This window comes from Hyperolius riggenbachi, chromosome 12, assembly GCF_040937935.1.
Source record: "Hyperolius riggenbachi isolate aHypRig1 chromosome 12, aHypRig1.pri, whole genome shotgun sequence".
Classification (NCBI taxonomy): domain Eukaryota; kingdom Metazoa; phylum Chordata; class Amphibia; order Anura; family Hyperoliidae; genus Hyperolius; species Hyperolius riggenbachi.
In genome coordinates this window covers 235,917,781-235,937,472 of record NC_090657.1, presented here as the reverse complement: position 1 = coordinate 235,937,472, position 19,692 = coordinate 235,917,781, and the positions used below count along the sequence as shown (strand labels likewise).

General features: G+C 45.9%; 1 protein-coding gene across 1 annotated transcript in view; it reads left to right on the top strand.

The window, feature by feature from the left end:
- Positions 1–784, top strand: part of LOC137542126 (heparan sulfate glucosamine 3-O-sulfotransferase 3B1-like) — a 40,841-nt gene extending 40,057 nt beyond the window's left edge. The window contains exon 2 of the mRNA XM_068263806.1: positions 33–784. Coding sequence (XP_068119907.1) covers positions 33–651 — 619 coding nt within the window. The 3' untranslated portion in view covers positions 652–784. The remainder of the gene's footprint in view (positions 1–32) is intronic.
- The last annotated feature ends 18,908 nt before the right edge of the window (positions 785–19,692 follow it).

Here is a 19,692-nt window from a genome sequence, read left to right as displayed (position 1 = left end):
TCATTTTAATATCTATCTTGTTTGTTTGACAGGGACTTGATGCCACGGACACTTGATGGCCAGATTACCATGGAGAAAACGCCCAGTTACTTTGTGACGAAGGAAGCTCCAGCCCGTATATCAGCCATGTCAAAGGACGCCAGGCTTATAGTGGTGGTGAGGGACCCCGTAACTCGCGTTATATCGGATTACACCCAGACGCTGTCCAAGAGGCCGGACATCCCTAGCTTTGAGAGCTTGACGTTTAAAAACAGGACTACGGGTCTTATTGACATCTCATGGAGTGCCATCCAGATTGGCATCTATGCCAAGCACTTGGAGAGCTGGCTCCAGTATTTCCCCATGAGTCAGATCCTCTTTGTGAGCGGGGAGAGACTGATTACCGACCCTGCCGGAGAATTGGGACGAGTTCAGGATTTTCTGGGCCTGAAAAGGATCATTACGGACAAACACTTTTATTTCAACAAGACTAAAGGCTTTCCTTGCTTGAAGAAGGCAGAGGGGAGCAGCAAACCCCACTGTCTGGGCAAAACCAAGGGCAGGACTCACCCCAACATTGACCCAGAAGTGGTCCAGAGACTGCGGGAATTCTACAGGCCATTTAACATGAAATTCTACCAAATGACTGGGCACGACTTTGGCTGGGACTGAAGACTCTTCCGAAGTCCTAGTGTTCTGCGAAGTTCAACACATATTTGTATGTGTGCCTGTAAAAATGTACAGAAATCTATTTTATTATAATTTATTTGTAATTCCTAAGCAATTAATTCACTAAGCTGCCTAACCACGTGGTTCCTTGTTTGCCCATAGTGTTAACATTCCATCGTACATAACCCTTGTGACGCTGGAGGTTGGTATCGGAGAAAGGGTTCTTCATCCTCACGTCACACATCCGTTCATGGTGCTCCTGTTGAGGTTATATCTTGAGGGAAGTGAAATGAAAAGCACAATAATATTATCTTGGTATTTTATGTTTACGGGTATTGAATTCTCTCGGGCATGCTTATTGGGTTCCTGTCTTCATGAGAGCTCTTCCACCCTGGGCAATGCCGGTAGGCGACAATGGAACGGGTTGAATCACAGTCACTCGCTCCCCTCGTCACCGCTCAGTATTGTAATCACGTTTTGTAGGAGTGTCATGGATAAGGTCCAGGGATTTAGTGGAGGACAACTTGAAAACTTTTATACTACGGTGCCATAATCCAAGGTAACCACTTAGCTAGTAGACTCTGAAAGACTGTTGCATGGCTCCAAGACAAGATGGAGCCCGTTCAGGAAATATTCTGTAAGCCAGCCCAATGGGCCAGTCTAATTTATTTTGCCTTGAAAGAAAGAATAATGACGGGGAACTTGTACCACATAAGAATATCTTTAGGGGTGTTTTATAAAGGTGTGAATTCATAGTTGGAAAATTCCTCATTTATGGTTCCCAATTCCTTTCACTGTTTGCCATTTTGGAAAAATTCACCAATGTCTGGTTTTATTTGTCTCCCGGTCAAAGAATAATTTGGTAACTTTTGCGAGGTTTTAAAGGGGAACTGAAGAGAGAGGTATATGGAGGCTGCCATGTTTATTTCCTTTTAAGCAATACCAGTTGCCTGGCAGCCCTGCCTATCCTCTGCCTCTAATACTATTAGCCATAGCCCCTGAACAAGCATGCAGCAGATCAGGTGTTTCAGACTTTAAAGTCAGATCTGACAAGACTAGCTGCATGCTTGTTTCTGGTGTTATTCAGATACTACTGCAGAGAAATAGACCAGCAGGGCTGCCAGGCAACTGGTATTGATTAAAAGGAAATAAATATGGCAGCCTCCATATACCTCTTACTTCAGTTCCCCTTTAAAACAGATGGATATTGTGCTTATACAATGATATACCAAGCGAATGCCAAGTTTACATTTTTTTTTTTTTTAACAGGACAAGTGTACTTAAAGAGGAACTGTTGAAAAAAACTTAAAATTTAAAAACACATACAAATAAAAAGTGCATTTCACCCAGAGTAAAATAGGCCATAAATTACTTTTCTCCTATGTTACTGTCACTTACAGCAGGTAGTAGAAATCTGACATTACCGACAGGTTGTGGACTAGTCCATCTTCTCAAAGGGGAGTTCTCAGGGTTTTCTTTATTTTTAAAAGCACTTAGACCCCGTTTACACTTAATCAGTTGGTACGCGTTTTTTTCTTCTTCTCCATAGCAGTGCATTGTGAAAAAGATTTCAGTTAAAACACGTTAAGTGTGAAAGGTGCCATAGGAAAACATGGGCATTACTTTGAAAATCAGTTGACCTTTCAGTTATAACTGAGAGCAACTGATTAAGTGTAAACGGGGCCTTAGTGAATGGCAGTTGCTCCGTCCAACTGCCAAAAAAAGTGTACAGCGAGCAGGGAGGCTGGCCAGCATCTTTGTATTAATAATTTTCAGGGAATGTCTTTATAAAGGATAAAGGCCATACTGAGAATCCCCCATGGAGAGATGGACTAGCCCAAAACTTGTCGGTAACGTCAGATTTCTACTACCTACTGTAAGTGTCAGCAACATAGGAGAAAAGTAATTTATGGCTCATTTTACTCTGGGAGAAATGTACTTCTTATTTGTATGCGTTTTAAATTTTAAGATTTTTGCGACAGTTCCTCTTTAAGATAAAAAAATCAGTGTCCAAATTGTTCATCCCAAATAATGGTCAGCAGTAGCTGCTTCTACCTATCCACACCTATGGGTGGTGCTGGTGTCTCAAAGTAGCTGGGGCAGTGCTCATTGGCTGCAGCTTCACAACATCACAGGTGCCACGCCCAATTCGGAAATGGATGCGGCACCTCAGTGGAAATGAGCCCTCACACAAAATCCCACTCTGATTTGACTTTTTAATTTTTTTTTATTAAGCTTCGAAGTATCTTAATATAGGTTTTGATAGTCCAGTGGTAGAATTCTAGCCCGATCCCCAAATTCTAGCCCACCCTACCCCCGTACCCCCACCATACTTACAGAAAGGCAACTTGGGTTTATGCTAATGAGATGCAAATCATGTTTGCAGACTCTGTGTACCTGTAAACTAAAGGTGGGTATTAATGCTACAATATTTTCCTCAGTTGCTATCATTTGATCAGATTTTTATGATCGTATTGTACAGAAAACCACACAGGATGTGGAGAGAATCGTCAAGAAAAGATTCTATGGCTGATTGGAATATAGAATTTTGCCGAATGGAATAATGGATTTTACAATCCGTATCTGATGAAAGTGCCCTGATATAGTTGTTTGTGGCAACAAATTAATGAATTACCATCTGATTATTACGTATGATCCCGCATATCTGATCGAATAATTGCATCTATGGAAAATATTGTAATGGGCATCTTAAGTCAATAAAATGCAATTCCTAACAATTTTGATTGGCCGCTTGTGAGTGGCGTATAAACTGTATGGAAGATGGAATGACGTGCATCACACTGAACTGCTGCTTGTTGGATACACACTACACTTCCTGTAATCCCCAGGCATGGCTGATATCAGTTACTATGGTTACACTTCCTGTAATCCCTAGGCATGGCTGATATCAGTTACTATGGCTACACTTCCTGTAATCTCCAGGCATGGCTGATATCAGTTACTATGGTTACACTTCCTGTAATCCCCAGGCATGGCTGATATCAGTAACTATGGTTACACTTCCTGTAATCTCCAGGCATGGCTGATATCAGTTACTATGGCCACACTTCCTGTAATCTCCAGGCATGGCTGATATCAGTTACTATGGTTACACTTCCTGTAATCTCCAGGCATGGCTGAAATAAGTTACTATAAATCACCATAAGGAGCCAAATGCAGGAAGTGACATTTTTATTCTATTTTTTTTTTCAGCAAGTTCAGCAGAGAAAATGCAAGCCGTGAAAAATTAGCTCTGGGTCCATTGCATGAAGTATTTATACACATATGTATTACATTTTCCCCCATATTTTGTCTAGAGTTCCTCTTTGTGGGACCATCCAGCTGCTCTGTTCTGCTCTGTAGGCCACACCTCCATTGAAATGAATGGAATATCTGTCAATCACAGAGTACCACCTAGTGGCTGGAGGGAGTAGGAGCTGCATAAATAAAATTAGCTATTTTAAGTGACTAGCTCTCTGCCTCCCGTAAGTGCGGCTTGGTGTGAGCAGGTACAAATGGGGTCTTTCAAGGCATAATGGAGGACTAAAGGGGCTCAGTTAGTATAGCATATAAAACTATTCTGCACAGGCATAGGAGTATTTAACAAGAACCATTATTCTTGATTAGTTTCCATTTGCAGCAGGTTCAGAAGCTGCCCAATTACTTTCAGCTTCAATCATCAGTGTTTGCTCTGTGCAATATTTACCGGATGTTTTTATAAATATGGGCTAGTTCTGTCTGCACATCGCTACAAGTGTAGGCAAAAAATAAAAAAATATCGGGATTGTCCGAGGACTAGATGACTAATTTATAAAAGTCATTTGCAGGCAATATTTGGGAAGAAATATCACAGACTTTCCCGGTCTTTCTCCACTTTTGGAGTTTTTGGTTTTTTGCTTGGTCAATCATTTGAGGTCCATCTGGTGGCGATCAGTATGTCCGCTCTGTCTTCCATCATTGTATTTCTATGCACCATAAATACAGTTCGAATTTTCAACAGCTCATTGTGTGATTGCTACGCTATAATTTATTAGTAGCAAAGTCACAATGAAATTTTATTTTCACCACTAACAATTTTACATAAGCCAATTGCACTATTGCTAGGCGTAGCAAATTACCTGCATAATCTATAGCTTTCTCCCCAATTAAATGATGGCATTAATTTCAACTTTAACATATCGCTTTAGCCACAGTTAAAAACAGCTGATCCACAATCTCTAATGGGTGTCAGTGTTTACAGATCTTGCTTGGTTGCGATTAGCCTGTACCATAATAACTTTTCCAAGAATAACTAACCTTAATTTACAGGATCCTTAAACTAAACAATGTTTTTTTGTCATGCCTGTCCCTATCACAGACTGCAGCCAGACCAGAGCTGGGACAAGGTCCTCCAGCACCCAAGGCTGAGACACCAAAGTGCGCCCCTCCATCCCTTGCACCCCAGCCGTCACACACTGATTGCTATTACACTAAGAGGCCCCTCCTCTATCCCTCCCACTCCAGCCGTCACACACTGATTGCTATTACACTAAGAGGGCCAGAGGGCCCACAACCTCCCCAACACCTTAATATCTAGTTATCTGGCTTGCAGTCACTGCTATGTATCCCCTTTTCTTATTTCTTTCTGCTTCATACACAATTAGGAATGACAGCTGAATGAATTGTGCGTCCCCTCCTACTCTGCGCCCTGAGGCTGGAGCCTCTCCAGCCTATGCCTCGGCCCGGCCCTGAGCCAGACAAATACTTACCTGCTGCGTTTGATGAATGACTATGAAGTAGGCAAAGTGTTATAGTGGTGATCTTTTAAAAATTCACCTCCCATATATAAGGGAAAAAAAACTTCATCAAGGTATTCCTCTTTTTCGCAGTGCTTTTCTAACTTGATAGGATGGGCTGGTTATAAAGAAGCCATGTTGTTTTCCCTACCTGTCTGATTGGTAGTCATCCTGAAGATTGCGAGACTGACTCTGCAACCGTTCTTGCACAAATTCTGTCTCGAGGCGGGAAGCGCCCCAGCAAACCGAGAGTAAAAGGGTTTAACATGCTTTGTTTCAATGGCTGTAAGTGGAATTTTTTTACACTGCTGCTAAAAGGTAAAAATAAAGAAATGCTATGCAGGTATTTAGACCTATTTAATTAACGAAAATGTTATTTTGCCCTGTAGGATGCAGCCATGATGCAATGGCCTCCCTAGCAGAACTCCTTACTCTAGAATACGCCTTGGTTACCATGGAGACCGGGCCTAGCCGTTGGTTTGGGGCTTAAATGTCCGGCCAGATGTGCATCCTAAACAAAGGCTTTCCGTGGTTAGATTTCGCACAGACAACATGGCGGCTGAGTTTTATTCAGCCATATGTATTTTATTATTGTTTTTGTTTTGTTTTGCTCTGTATTTTTTCTCTCTGTTTCCCTTTGTAACCTGTTACTTTAGAAATAGCAAATTTATATAAATATATAAAGTAAATATATATATATATATATATATATATGGAAAAAGAAAGAATACAAAAACACATTGCAAAATAGAAAACAAAGTGTACATTGTAAAGCAAGTATTTTGTGGTATGTACAATATAAAATTAATTTTACACAGGAAAAAAGTTTTTAAAAAAAAGAAAATTGCGTACGGGAAAAATTCATACTATGTCTTTGTATGAGCAAATAAAGCTATATTTTACCAATATAAAAAAATATATATTGTTATTCTTTATGCTTTGTCCTTATAAGTGTGCTATAACTTTTTATTCATTTCTACGTGTCTCGTGGCAAAGAACATCTTAAAACCATTTGTAAAATTCTTGTCACATGGCCACTGGGGGCATAATTAGCTACATACATTTACTTTGTCACTACGACGTTCCATTCCACATAGACATCCTAATCTTATCAGATCTGACAATAATGTCAAAAACACCTGATCTGCTGCATGCTTGTTCAGGGGCTGTAACTGAAAGTATTAGAGGCAGAGGATCAGCAGGGCAGCCAGGCAACTGGTATTGCTTAAAATGAAATAAATACAGTATGGCAGCCTACATAGCCCTCTTGCTACAGTTGTCCTTGAAATCTACTTCTCTAGGTTTTTGCTATTGATCACCCCCCCTGTGGTCATTACAGCTGTGTGACTTCCAGTAAGAGGTGGTCTCCTGCAGATCTGTAGTTCCCAGAGGAAATATAAAGCTATGCAGCGAATTATGCTCCAAAGAGGAACACAAAAACACCTTTCGTTGAGAGAAAGCCACCCAGAATCCTGGTGCATTTCTTAAGGTGCACACGTTTTTATTTTTAAATGACGCATAAGGCAAGAAAGGTAGATGGAAGGTATTCCAGACCCGCTAACGAATTCAAACAACTTCTGGAAATGGAGTACCCGGGCAGAGCGGGATAGAGCAGCAGGCAGAGCGGCTGCACGATGATAAATGTGGTAAACACAGAATAATGTGGCACAGCTGCTGAGGACGCAATCCCGGAGGTGCCACAAGCGTACTATTATTCCTGTATACAGGTAAAATATGCATGTGACCCAATTCCAGGGCTACAAGAGCCAGGTTACATTCCAATGACACCGGCGGCTCTCCTGGTAGCCACAGACCACACCGTCCTTCCTCGGTCACATGATCTTACATGCGCACCAGTCCTCGGTCACATGATCTTATGTTAGCAGTCACCACTTTCTCTTCTGAGAAGCAAGGACTCAGGATGACACCATTTATTGGCTAACTTAGAAGAGAAGCAGTAAGCTTTCAGCTATGAAGCCTTCATCAGACTGATTCCTGTATGTTGACTAAAACTTAGAATACAGCTTATATACACTGGACAAAGGAGATACTTTGTTCTGTAATAGAGGTCATTGGATGCCTTAAAGGGAACCTAAACCCAATAAAAAAAAAAAAAAAAAGTGTTTCACTTACCTGGGGCTTTTATGAGCCTCCTGCAGCCATCCTGTGCCCTCAACGTCACTCCCGGGTCCTCTGGTCCCCCACTGCCAGTTATTTTTTTTTCTTGCTGACTTGGCGTGTTGACACCCGCTATAGCGTCCTGTAACCGCGGTAAAGCGTGCAATGATACAGGTGGCGGCCCAACTAAACTAGCTGGCAGTGGGGGACCAGAGGACCCGGGAGTGACGTTGAGGGCACAGGATGGCTGCAGGGGGCTCATAGAAGCCGCAGGTAAGAAAAACTCTTTTATTGGGTTTAGGTTCCCTTTAATTACAACATCAAGAAGGTTTCACAGGGATGCTAGCTAATTTATGACCAAAACATAAGACTGAGAATAGACTGTATTTGTAAAATATCAGCAAAACTGCATGGTTGAATGGATTGCGAGCCAACCCACAGAGGAATGTACACATCTGCCAAGGCTATTGATTCTGCTCTAAGTGTCAATACCTCTATATAATACCTTGGCGCTATCGCACATATTATGATACAAGTTACTTGCAATAATTCTTTCAAGAATTTGAAATATCCACAGCCTCAATCTCCAGTAGTAGTCATCCAAATCTGTTCTCACTTTCCTGCAGTCAGCCGACCAGTTTCACCCATAAGATATTCTCAGGGGTAACCCTGAGTAAGCCTTGATGGTGAAACTGGTCGGGTGATGTATGAGAAGCAATACAAAATACGTAAAGTGCTTGCTATTTGATGGGTCCCTATCATAGGGCCTGCAATGTGAGTTCTAATTCCTTATATGTTATGGAAACTTTTATTGGATTTTATCAACACAATTATTAAAAACTTGCTTGTTTGCACTCGTTTTATCTTTATGTGGTGGCGGGTCCACTGTGCACAAGAGTGGTCACTCCAGGAAAGTGAGAATAGATGTGAGAGACTATTACTAGAGATTAAGACTGTATATTTGAAGTACAGTAACTTGTATCATAAGTTAGATGTGCATTAGAGTCGAGGTATTCTACAGAGAAAGTTACAGATCGCTAGAGAAACTACACCGGATCAGGCAAACGTTAGGTCCACCTGCCTAATATTGTGTAAGTCCCCCTTGTCTGCCCCACCAACGCCTAGACTCCACAAGACCTCTAAAGGCGTGTCCTACTTGCTTAATATTGTGCAAGTCCCCCTTGTCGGCCCCACCATCCCCTGGACTCTACAAGACTTCTGAAGGTGTATCCTACTTGCCTAATATTGTGCAAGTCCCCCTTGTCGGCCCCACTGGCGCCTAGGCTCCACAAGACCTCTGAAAGCATGTCCTACCTGCCTAATATTGTGCAAGTCCCCCTTGTCTGCCCCACCAACCCCTGGACTCCACAAGACCTCTGAAGGCGTGTCCTTATTACAAACATGCTGTACGGAACCGCGATCACATGACCTACCTTTTAGCGGTTCTCACACTGATCTGATACAACCCTGAGGAGGGATGAAAACCTCTTTTCTATATAAATCCAGTGGGGGAACAAGCCTAGCTGGACACAGGTAGAGATTGAAGAAATCTGGGTTATACCTTTGAGCTCATTGATCTGCCCCATGGTACCAAAAAAGGGAGTGACTGCACCAGCAGCAGGGTTGCAACAAGTGGAGGGGGGCACAGCTACCTGCCAAAAAGTGGCCAGCAGGCATCTCCAGAGTGCAGATTTTGCTTTTCCTTGAACGGTTGGGTTAGGTGGACTTTCAACACTCCACGGTTGTGGGTAAATTGTCTTCATCTGACAGACCAAAATCTAATGGTTGATTGCTTGGCATTGCTAAAGGGCTGGCATAATGGATCTTCAGCAGACGTCACATGGCCGCTGTACACATGCTAGATTCTCTCAAGATTTTCGTCCAGGCGGTCTTTATCATCCGGCATGGCAGAGCTCAATCCAGCATATGTACTGTAGCTTTAGCGTCCTTACCTAGTGTTTCCACCAGAGTAGATTGTAAGCTCATGAGGGCATTTTCTTCCTCCTAGTGTTTCTAGTTTCTGCGATATTTAATCCTATCATATGAACATGTACCTGTATTACTGGATGTCATCATAGCATGAACTATTTGTTGTGAAACATTCTTTCACCTAAGGAATATTGCAAAAATGAAGCACCTCATTCCTTCAGAGGATCTTCCAGTCGTACTTCACGGCTGGACTATTGCAATGCCCTCAATGCAGGCCTTCCAAATAAAGACCTACACCGCCTACAGCTAGTACAGGATGCTGCCACAAGACTGTTACCAAGGCAACCCCAGCATTGCCACATAACACCAATACTTTGCTTACTACACTGGCTACCCATAAAATGGACAATCCTCTTACCATTAAATCCCTACATGACCTAGGCCAGGGGTCTCAAACTCGCAGCCCGCAGGCCATTTGCGGCCCTCGATGCAATACTTTGTGGCCCTCGCCGGCAAAAGCTTCCTTATAGTTCGCTTCAGTGCTCCCAAGTAATCTGCCGCATCCCCGCCGCTAAACGAGGGCTGCAGAGCCCCCAAATCGCCCGGGGGGCAATTCGCCAGCATTTCCTAGAAGGGGCAGAGCTTTCAGCTTCAGCTCTGCCCCTCCTGACGTCAATCGCCGCACGGATCCCCGCCTCTCCCCGCCCCTCTCTGTGAAGGAAGAGTGAGAGGGGCGGGCAGAGGCGGCGATGCGCCGCGATTGTGAAATTCCTTATGTGGCCCAGCCTCATCCTGACTTTGCCTCCTGCGGCCCCCAGGTAAATTGAGTTTGAGACCCCTGACCTAGGCCCTGGAGACATGAAGGATTCGTTGCAACTGCCTTACACCTCCCATATCCTCAGATCAAAAGGATCTAATAACGTGACCACCCCCAGTGTTTAGCTAAAAACATCTGGAGCCAGAGCTTTCTGTCATGCTTTCCCTAACCTGTGGAATGCCTTGCTAAATCAAGACAGCTCCAACCCTGGACACATTAACACTGAAAAGTCACCGGTTTAGTCTGGCATTTATGAACACATAACTTTCCCCGCTGTACACATCACTATGTGCTGATTTGAGACAAGCTGATGAGCGTTGGGTCCTACGAGAGAAAAGCGCTTTACAAATGTTTTGTTGTTGCATTTTGTGTTTTTTGTGTTGCTGGAAGCTTAGACTGTACTGTGTGTAAACTATGAATGTATTTGAGGTTCGCACTACTGTCTGTATCGTACGCTGTGCAGCACCACGGAAACTGATGGCACTCACTGAATCTTTATCATCTAGGCTCCCTCATGCTGCAATGTCAAAATCAAGGCAAGATTAGTTGCTATGGGCAGCACAAACAGTTCTTGCTTCAGTGCTCCAGGCTGTACAGCAAATGGGAATGCAGCTGCCGTCCCAAAGTCAGAAATGATCAGTAAGCTGAATTCAGCGCAGACAGCGGGAGGACGTCTGAACGGCGGCTCCCCGATCTGTGAAATTGGATTATAGTATTAAGGTGTGTGGGATCCAAGCTGGCACAGGTTCAGCCTTCTCCAGACTGTGATAAATATTTTCTACCTTGTTCATGTCATGAAATGATCGGCTGCGAGGTGCCGTCGCACTAAAATAGAAAAACAAGCCAAATCTTGTCAGGGCCGTCTCCTGTCCTCTGTGGAAAAACAAGATTCCCTTCTGAGAGCCGCCGCTGGATATGATCATGTGTTCCCCGAAGATGCAAATTTATGACCTACTTTCCCGAGCTATTTGTGAGAGCAGCAAGACACACAGGGCTTCTACCCAGTGCTGGGCCCCAATCACCTCATAACACACCTGCCCGTGATCGGCTGACACACAAGGCTTCTACCAGCACTAGGCCTGACTACCCTCATAATACACCTGCCTGTGATTGGCTGACACACAAGGCTTCTACCAGCGCTAGGCCCGACTCACCTCATAACTCACCTGCCTGTGATCGGCTGACACACAAGGCTTCTACCAGCACTAGGCCCAACTCACCTCATAACACACCTGCCTGTGATCAGCTGACACACAAGGCTTCTACCCAGTGTTAGGCCCCAATCACCTCATAACACACCTGCCTGTGATTGGCTGACACACAAGGCTTCTACCAGTGCTGGGCCCCAATCACCTCATAACTCACCTGCCTGTGATCGGCTGACACACAAGGCTATTACCAGCGCTATGCCAGACTAACCTCATAATACACCTGCCTGTGATCGGCTGACACACAAGGCTTCTACCAGGAAGGAATCATCAAGCCCCTTCTTAAAAAACCTTCCATGGATCCAGATGCTATGAGCAGCTACAGACCTGTCTCCAACCTCCCCTTCTTAGGTAAAGTTATTGAAAAGGCTGTCTATCTGCAACTTGAAACCAGGCTGTCAATAAACAACATCCTGGACCCTCTGCAATCTGGCTTTAAGAAACACCACAGCTGCGAAACAGCCCTCATCCAAGTCTGCAACGATCTGCTCATGGCAAGGGACATAGGGGAATGCTCCATCCTAATCCTGTTGGATCTCTCAGCGGCTTTTGATACAGTTGACCATGAAATCCTGCTTAACAGACTGCAGGAGTACTGTGGCATCAGTGGATCAGTCCTCCAGTGGTTCAGATCATTCCTGACTGACAGAACACAGAGAGTATCCCTAGGACCTATAATGTCCAAACCTGCACCTCTACAATTCGGAGTGCCACAAGGATCAATCCTATCCCCTCTGCTGTTTGCAATCTACATGTTGCCACTCGGTACACTTATCCAACGACATGGCCTGACGTACCACTGCTACGCCGATGACACACAGCTATACCTGTCCTTCAAACCTGGTGGAACAGACCCTACCCCAAAAATAAACTCTTGCTTAGCTGAGCTTCAGGCATGGATGAATGATAACTGGTTGAAACTGAATGCTGACAAAACTGAGGTCCTGTTTGTCCAAAGCCAGTGCTCGCCATCAAAACAGCTCTATCCTAAAGCAACACCAATCAGGATTGGGAATCCAGACATAAACAGCTCCAACCTTGTGCGCAGCCTTGGCGTACTAATCGATGGGGAATTGAGTTTCAGAAACCAAATTTCATCTGTAGTTAAATCTTCCTTCTTTCATCTGAAGAACATTGCAAAGATTAAACATCTGATTCCCCCAGAGGATCTTCAAACCCTAGTCCACGCCTTCATCACATCACGGCTGGACTACTGCAATGCCCTTTATGCTGGCCTCCCCAAAAAAGACCTGCGTCGCCTGCAATTAGTGCAGAATGCTGCTGCCAGATTGCTAACAAACGAGCCTCGCCACTGTCACATTACACCGATCCTTCGCTCACTGCACTGGCTACCAGTAGAATGGAGAACTCTCTTCAAGATTGGACTGCTGACATTCAAATCCCTGCACAATCTGGGCCCTGGATACATGAAGGACTTGCTGAAGCTGCACCACACCTCTCACAACCTCAGATCAGCAAGTTCTATAAACTTGGTCACTCCCAGAGTGCACCTCAAAAAATCTGGAGACAGAGCCTTCTGTCATGCTGCCCCTACTCTTTGGAACTCCCTACCACACCGAGTAAAGACAGCACCATCCCTGGAGCTATTCAAATCCAGACTGAAAAGCCACCTGTTTAGCCTGGCATTTCCAGATTTATAAAATTCTTCCTCTGTATCACGATGGTCGGAGCCATGCTTATGCGCTTTGAGTCCCACGGGAGAAAAGCGCTTTACAAATGTTATTTGTTGTTGTTGTTGTTCTACCAGCGCTAGGCCTGACTCACCTCATAACACACCTGGTGGCTGACACACAAGGCTTCTACCAGCGCTAGGCCCGACTCACCTCATAACACACCTGCATGTGATCAGCTGACACACAAGGCTTCTACCAGCGCTAGGCCCCAATCACCTCATAACACACCTGCCTGTGATCAGCTGACACACAAGGCTTCTACCAGTGCTATGCCAGACTAACCTCATAACACACCTGATACATGACACACAAGGCTTCTACCAGTGCTGGGCCTCAATCACCTCATAACACACCTGCCTGTGATCAGCTGACACATAAGGCTTCTACCAGAGCTAGGTCCAACTCACCTCATAACACACCTGATGGCTGACACACACAGCTTTTACCAGCGCTAGGCCTAACTCACCTCAAAACACACCTGATGGCTGACACACAAGGCTTCTACCAGTGCTGGGCCCCAATCACCTCATAACACACCTGCCTGTGATCAGCTGACACATAAGGCTTCTACCAGAGCTAGGTCCAACTCACCTCATAACACACCTGATGGCTGACACACACAGCTTTTACCAGCGCTAGGCCTAACTCACCTCAAAACACACCTGATGGCTGACACACAAGGCTTCTACCAGTGCTGGGCCCCAATCACCTCATAACACACCTGCCTGTGATCAGCTGACACACAAGGCTTCTACCAACGCTAGGCCTGACTCACCTCGTCATAACACACCTGGTGGCTGACACACAAGGCTTCTACCAGCGCTAGGCCTGACTCCCCTCATAACACACCTGCCTGTGATTGGCTGACACACAAGGCTTCTACCAGTGCTAGGCCCCAGTCACCTCATAACACACCTGCCTGTGATCAGCTGACACACAAGGCTTCTACCAGTGCTGGGCCCCAATCACTGATGTTCAGAAACACATCGCGTACACACACGCACATACTGTCGGCTAAAGACCGCCCAGCGGGAGGGTCCGGCGGACCCATCGTTGCATTTAGTAGTGCATGTGTACGCACCTTAAGCCTCTGACTGCCTCATTAGTAATTCATTAAGTTGGGTGTGTCTGAACAAGAGGCCTCCGGCTTGCTGGCCTCACTCCATTCAGTGGTACATGCTGCTCGGCAGAATATGCTGCTCTGTGCAGTGTCCCACCTGAAATAAGCACGGAATGTTGTGTGTCAAAAGCATGCAGTGTGTCCATCACCTTCAGCCAAGGTGATGTCCCAATACTGATCTGTGCACTGGTTCTAGGTCAATGACTCCGAGTGATAACAGGCCAGGATGAGTACAAAAGGCCAGGCAAACAGATAGGTCAGCAAGGACACCACTCCTAATCTCTCAGTACAGGCCAGACCTTTGCCTTAGGAGTCCAGCAGGAAAAACAGGGTTCATCAGGGCTAACATCAGCACAAGGCTTGGCAGAGGGCTACACCAGGGGCAGGGTGGAGGGACAGGGGCAAGAATGGGGTAAAAGCAAAGTACAAACATCATTGGCTCTCATTCAATTCACTTTTGCGCTTTAGTTTTCTCATTTTGAATCTTCTGTTTAAAATATATTTTCAGCACTCTGCAATTGAAAAATCACCAAAAACTAGGTGAAAAAGTCCTGTTAAAATTTTTTGTAATTTTTTGCTTGCTGGTGGGTGGCTTAAAGAGAATCTTTACCCCAGGATTGATCTTCATCCCAATCAGTACTCGATTCCACCTTTCCATGAGAAATCTTTACAGAGGGGTCTGTATGGCTGATATTGTGGTGAAACCCCTCCCACAGTGTGATGTCATGACCATGGTCCTGACAGTTTCCTGTCTGTGATCCTTGTTGCATTGTGGGATATAACATCTTTTTCCAACTGCCAAGTAAGCAATATCTCTCTCTGTGCATAGAACTTTCAGTAACGAACATTCCATACACATCACCTGGCGGGACCAAAGATGTCACCACCAGTGATACATTCCAGAATGTAAATCAGGGAGAGGAAAGATTTCACAATGGGCAAACACTGACTACAGGTAGTCCCCGGGTTACGAACGCCCGACTTACGAACGACCCGCCGATACGAACGCCACGACCATAGCTCCGCCCCGTCGCATGACGTCACGCTCGCCGGGGACCACCTGTTCTGCCCTGTTTAAAAGGCAGAATATGGGCAGCTGAAGGTAAATAGAGGCCTTCTCACCTGATCCTCGGCAGTATAAGGTCCCCTCGTGGTGCCCGGAAGCTGCGCAGCCCGTCCTCTCGCTCCGTCCACTGTTGCCCAGCGGCTTCTGGCTTCACATGCGGCGCATAATGACGCAATTAGGACGCGCTGCCACTAGGGGGCTCTTCCTGATTACGTCATTATGCGCCGCATGTGAAGCCAGAAGCCGCCGGGAAACAGTGGACGGACCGAGAGGACGGGCTGCGGAGCTTCCGGGCACCACGAGGGGACCTTATACTGCCGAGGATCAGGTGAGATAACCTCTATTTACCTTCCGCTGCCCATATTCTTCCTTTTAAACAGGGGCAAAAGTGGATATCCCGACTTAAAGAGGATCTGTAACATGAAAAGATCCCCTGGGGGGTACTCACCTCGGGTGGGGGAAGCCTCCGGATCCTAATGAGGCTTCCCACACCGTCCTCCATCCGTCAGGGGTCTCGCTGCAGCCCTCCGTGGAGTCCGTGCAGCGGTGACGTCAATATTTACCTTCCTGGCTCCTGCGCAGGCGCTCTGACGGCTGTCGGCTCCGAACTACACGGAAATACCCGATCGCCGTCGGGTCCGCTCTACTGCGCAGGCGCAAGTTTCCGGCGCCTGCGCAGTAGAGCGGACCCGAATGAGATCGGGTATTTCCGTGTAGTTCGGAGAGGAAAGCAGCCACAGCGCCCCCGCAGGAGCCAGCAAAGGTAAATATTGAACTGACAGTCGGCACAGTCGCCGGCTGTTCGGAGGGCTGCAGCGAGACCCCCGTGGGACAGAGGACGGCGTGGGAAGCCTCATTAGGATCCTGAGGCTTCCCCCACCCGAGGTGAGGACCCCCCAGGGGATCTTTTTAATGTTACAGAGTCTCTTTAAGGACAGATTCAGGTTAAGAACGAAGGGGCAGTCCCTATCTCGTTCGTTAACCGAGGACTACCTGTAATTCATCTATAAATGTAAGCGATTTTATTCATTATGTTATTTTCACTTCAGTTCCTCTTTAAATGGCATTTTATTGAGAAGGTGCAAAAATATCACCGAGGAGAAAACTTAGGAGAAGAATGGAATTGAATAAGATCCGTTGTGCACACACTATTCCCAGCGAGGAACGATCTCTACAAACGATGTGAACAACGAGGATTCCACACATGCTGCAACGTCACAGTCATTCGTCACATTGAAAAGATTGGAAGAACGCCACACATGCAGCACCGGTCATTCGTGATCTGAAGATATCTGCACACACGGCATAACATGAACGATAATCCCCAAATGCATCCGTCGGCACAGATCGCCCATTGTGTCCGAGAACCACAACTGGTTGTTATACTTTAACAATAACAACAATAACAATAATATTTATATAGCGCTTTTCTCCCCGGGGACTCAAAGCGCTGTGACCCTGCATTATGCAGTCTCAAAGGCTAGGGAAAAGAGGTGAGTTTTTAGCCTTTTTTTAAAGCTGTCCAGAGAAGGAGCCTCTCGTACTGATTGTGGAAGTGAGTTCCATAGAGTAGGGGCTGCATAGGAAAAGGCCCGAGCACCAAATGTTAAGTGTATCCTGGGAATAATCAGCTTCATCTTGTTGGCAGAACGGAGGGTGCGTGGAGGGGCATAAAGTTCCAATAGATCCGCTATGTATTTGGGTCCCATGTGGTGTAGAGCCTTGAATGTCAGCAGGCAGATCTTAAAATTGATTCTCCATTTTACTGGCAACCAGTGAAGAGTTTGCAGTACTGGGGTGATGTGTGAGCTGCGGGGGGCATTGGCTAGGAGTCTGGCTGCAGCATTCTGTACTAGTTGTAAGGGGCGCAGAACCTTTCCCATCACCGAGCTGTTCATACAACAAGCGACTGTCTGACTAAATTAAAAACATTAAAATAATCGCAGCATGCAGGGCCGGCCTTAGGTTTCACAGCGCCCAGAGCGAAATCTGATTTTTGTGCCCCCCCTTCATCTGCTTCGTGCATGCCCACGCACGCACGCACGCGCACACACACACACACACACACACACACACACACACACACACACACACACACACACACACAGGCCCATATGCTGTTCAACTTCTCTCCTGAGTTAACTCCTAGGATAGTGGTTCCCACCCTTTCTGAAGTCGTGACACATCATGCCAAATGCTCAGATCTCCGTGACGCATCACATATGTATAATAGAAAAAAAAATATTAATAACCACAAAATGGATCGAAAGAGTGCTTTATCCTGAATAAACGTAAAAAAAATGAAGGCTAGAACCTTTCAGGAATATTAATAAAAACAATCAGTGTGACAGTTTGCCCCCCCCCCCCCCCAATTTGGAATGATAGCACATCACAGACAATTAGCACCACACGTTATTGCCCCAGCGTGCCCCCCCCCCCCCCAAAACACCATCAGACTCAGTATAGGTAGGTAGCCAGGTATAGGTGCCCCCAGTATAGGATCTCATGTGTAAGGTTCCCTCCCCAGTATAGAAAGTCAATTGTAGGTCTCCCACCATAGGTAGCCAGGCTTCGGTGCCTCCAGTATAGGTAGCCAGGCTTAGGTGCCTCCAGTATAGGTAGACAGGTGTTGGTGCCCTCAGTATAGGTAGCCAGGAATAGATGCATTCCCTCAGTATAGGTAGCCAGGTGTTGGTGCCTCCAGTATAGGTAGCCAGGTGTTGGTGCCTTCAGTATAGGTAGCCAGGTGTTGGTGCCTTCAGTATAGGTAGCCAGGAGTAGATGCACTCCCTCAGTATATGTAGCCAGCTATAGGTGCCCCCAGTATAGGAAGTCAGGTGTAGGTGCTCTCAGTATAGTTAGCCAGCTACAGGTGCCCCCCTTGGAAGCCGGCGCCCTGAGCGACCGCTCCCGTTGCTCATATCAAAGGCCGGCTATGGCAGAATGCAGTGCGTTTGTGCTTGGTCAAAAAAATCGACCGACGTTAGTGATCAGCAAATCACGTGCAATTCACAAATCTGATGGAAATGCGGCCCTTAGGGTTGCCTGGAGGAGAAGGGTCAGGTGAAGGCAGATGGGCAACTTTTCAATTAAAAAATTGTATATAATTTAGTTAATTTGCAGCAACAGTTAAATAGTATGGAGAAAAGTATTTCAAAAGAGTGTCTGTCATCACCATGGTCTAAAGGTAGCCATACATCAGACAATGTATGGGCAGATTGACCAAGAGACCGATCTCTCTCTGATCGAATCTGATTGGAGAGAGATCTGTCGGCTGCCCATACAAACTTCCCCCCGCCCGGTGCCCAATTCACTATAAATTACCTGTCAGCGTCCGCCATTTGTCCACCGCTGCTTCTGGGCTGGGTCCTTTGTCCATACACCCGCCCCACGTGGTTGCCAGGGTAACGTGGGCACATGTGTGTTGTCAGTACCGTTTATACATCGCGTTCGTCGCTCGTTCCGAAATAGTTTGCCGTTACGGCTGCTCACCCGACTGACCACAACTCCCCGACATCTTCCATTATGTCCGACTGATATATGTGACCAATTTCGGGCAGAAATTGGTTGCATTGCTGATTGGGTATGCTCTCGGTGGCACAGATATTCATCCGATTCCAATTAGCGCATAATTATTATTTTAATTTTTGATTTATATAGCGCCAGCATCTTCCGTGGCGCTGTACAATAGCATACAGGGTATAACAATTCAGAGTATACAATACAACACTTGATACATACAACACAAGAGGGTAAAACAGCTAATACAGTGAACAAATTAACTACATGTTTTACAAGAGGTGGGGGGGGGGGGGGGGGGTGTACACCCATTACACAGCATTACACAGGGGTGGGGGGTATGTACACCCATTACACTGCATTGTGAGACAAAAGGGGAGAGAGCCCTGGCCAAAAGGCCTTACAGTCTAAACATTTAAGGTATAGGACAGTAGGTAAAGGAAAGCTGTGTGTGGAGTGGTAGAATGGTGGTTAGTGTGCGGTGTCCTAGGTAAGAGAGTATGCTTGCCTGAAGAGGTGAGCTTTCAGGTTGCGTCTAAAAATAGTAAGTGTGGGTGAGTGGCTGATGTGTTGAGGGAGAGTGTTCCAGAGGAGGGGAGAGGATCGAGAGAAATCTTGCAAGCGGGAGTGGGAAGAGGTGATCAGAGAAGAAGACAGAAGGATATCGTTAGCAGAGTGGAGATTGCGTGTATAATAATGGAATCGGATGGTCGATCGACCACCAAGTCCCCTGATGTACAGCCACCTTTAGTCTATCAGATCCTCTTTCAGGGAAACTTTACTACAGAGGTCGAAATG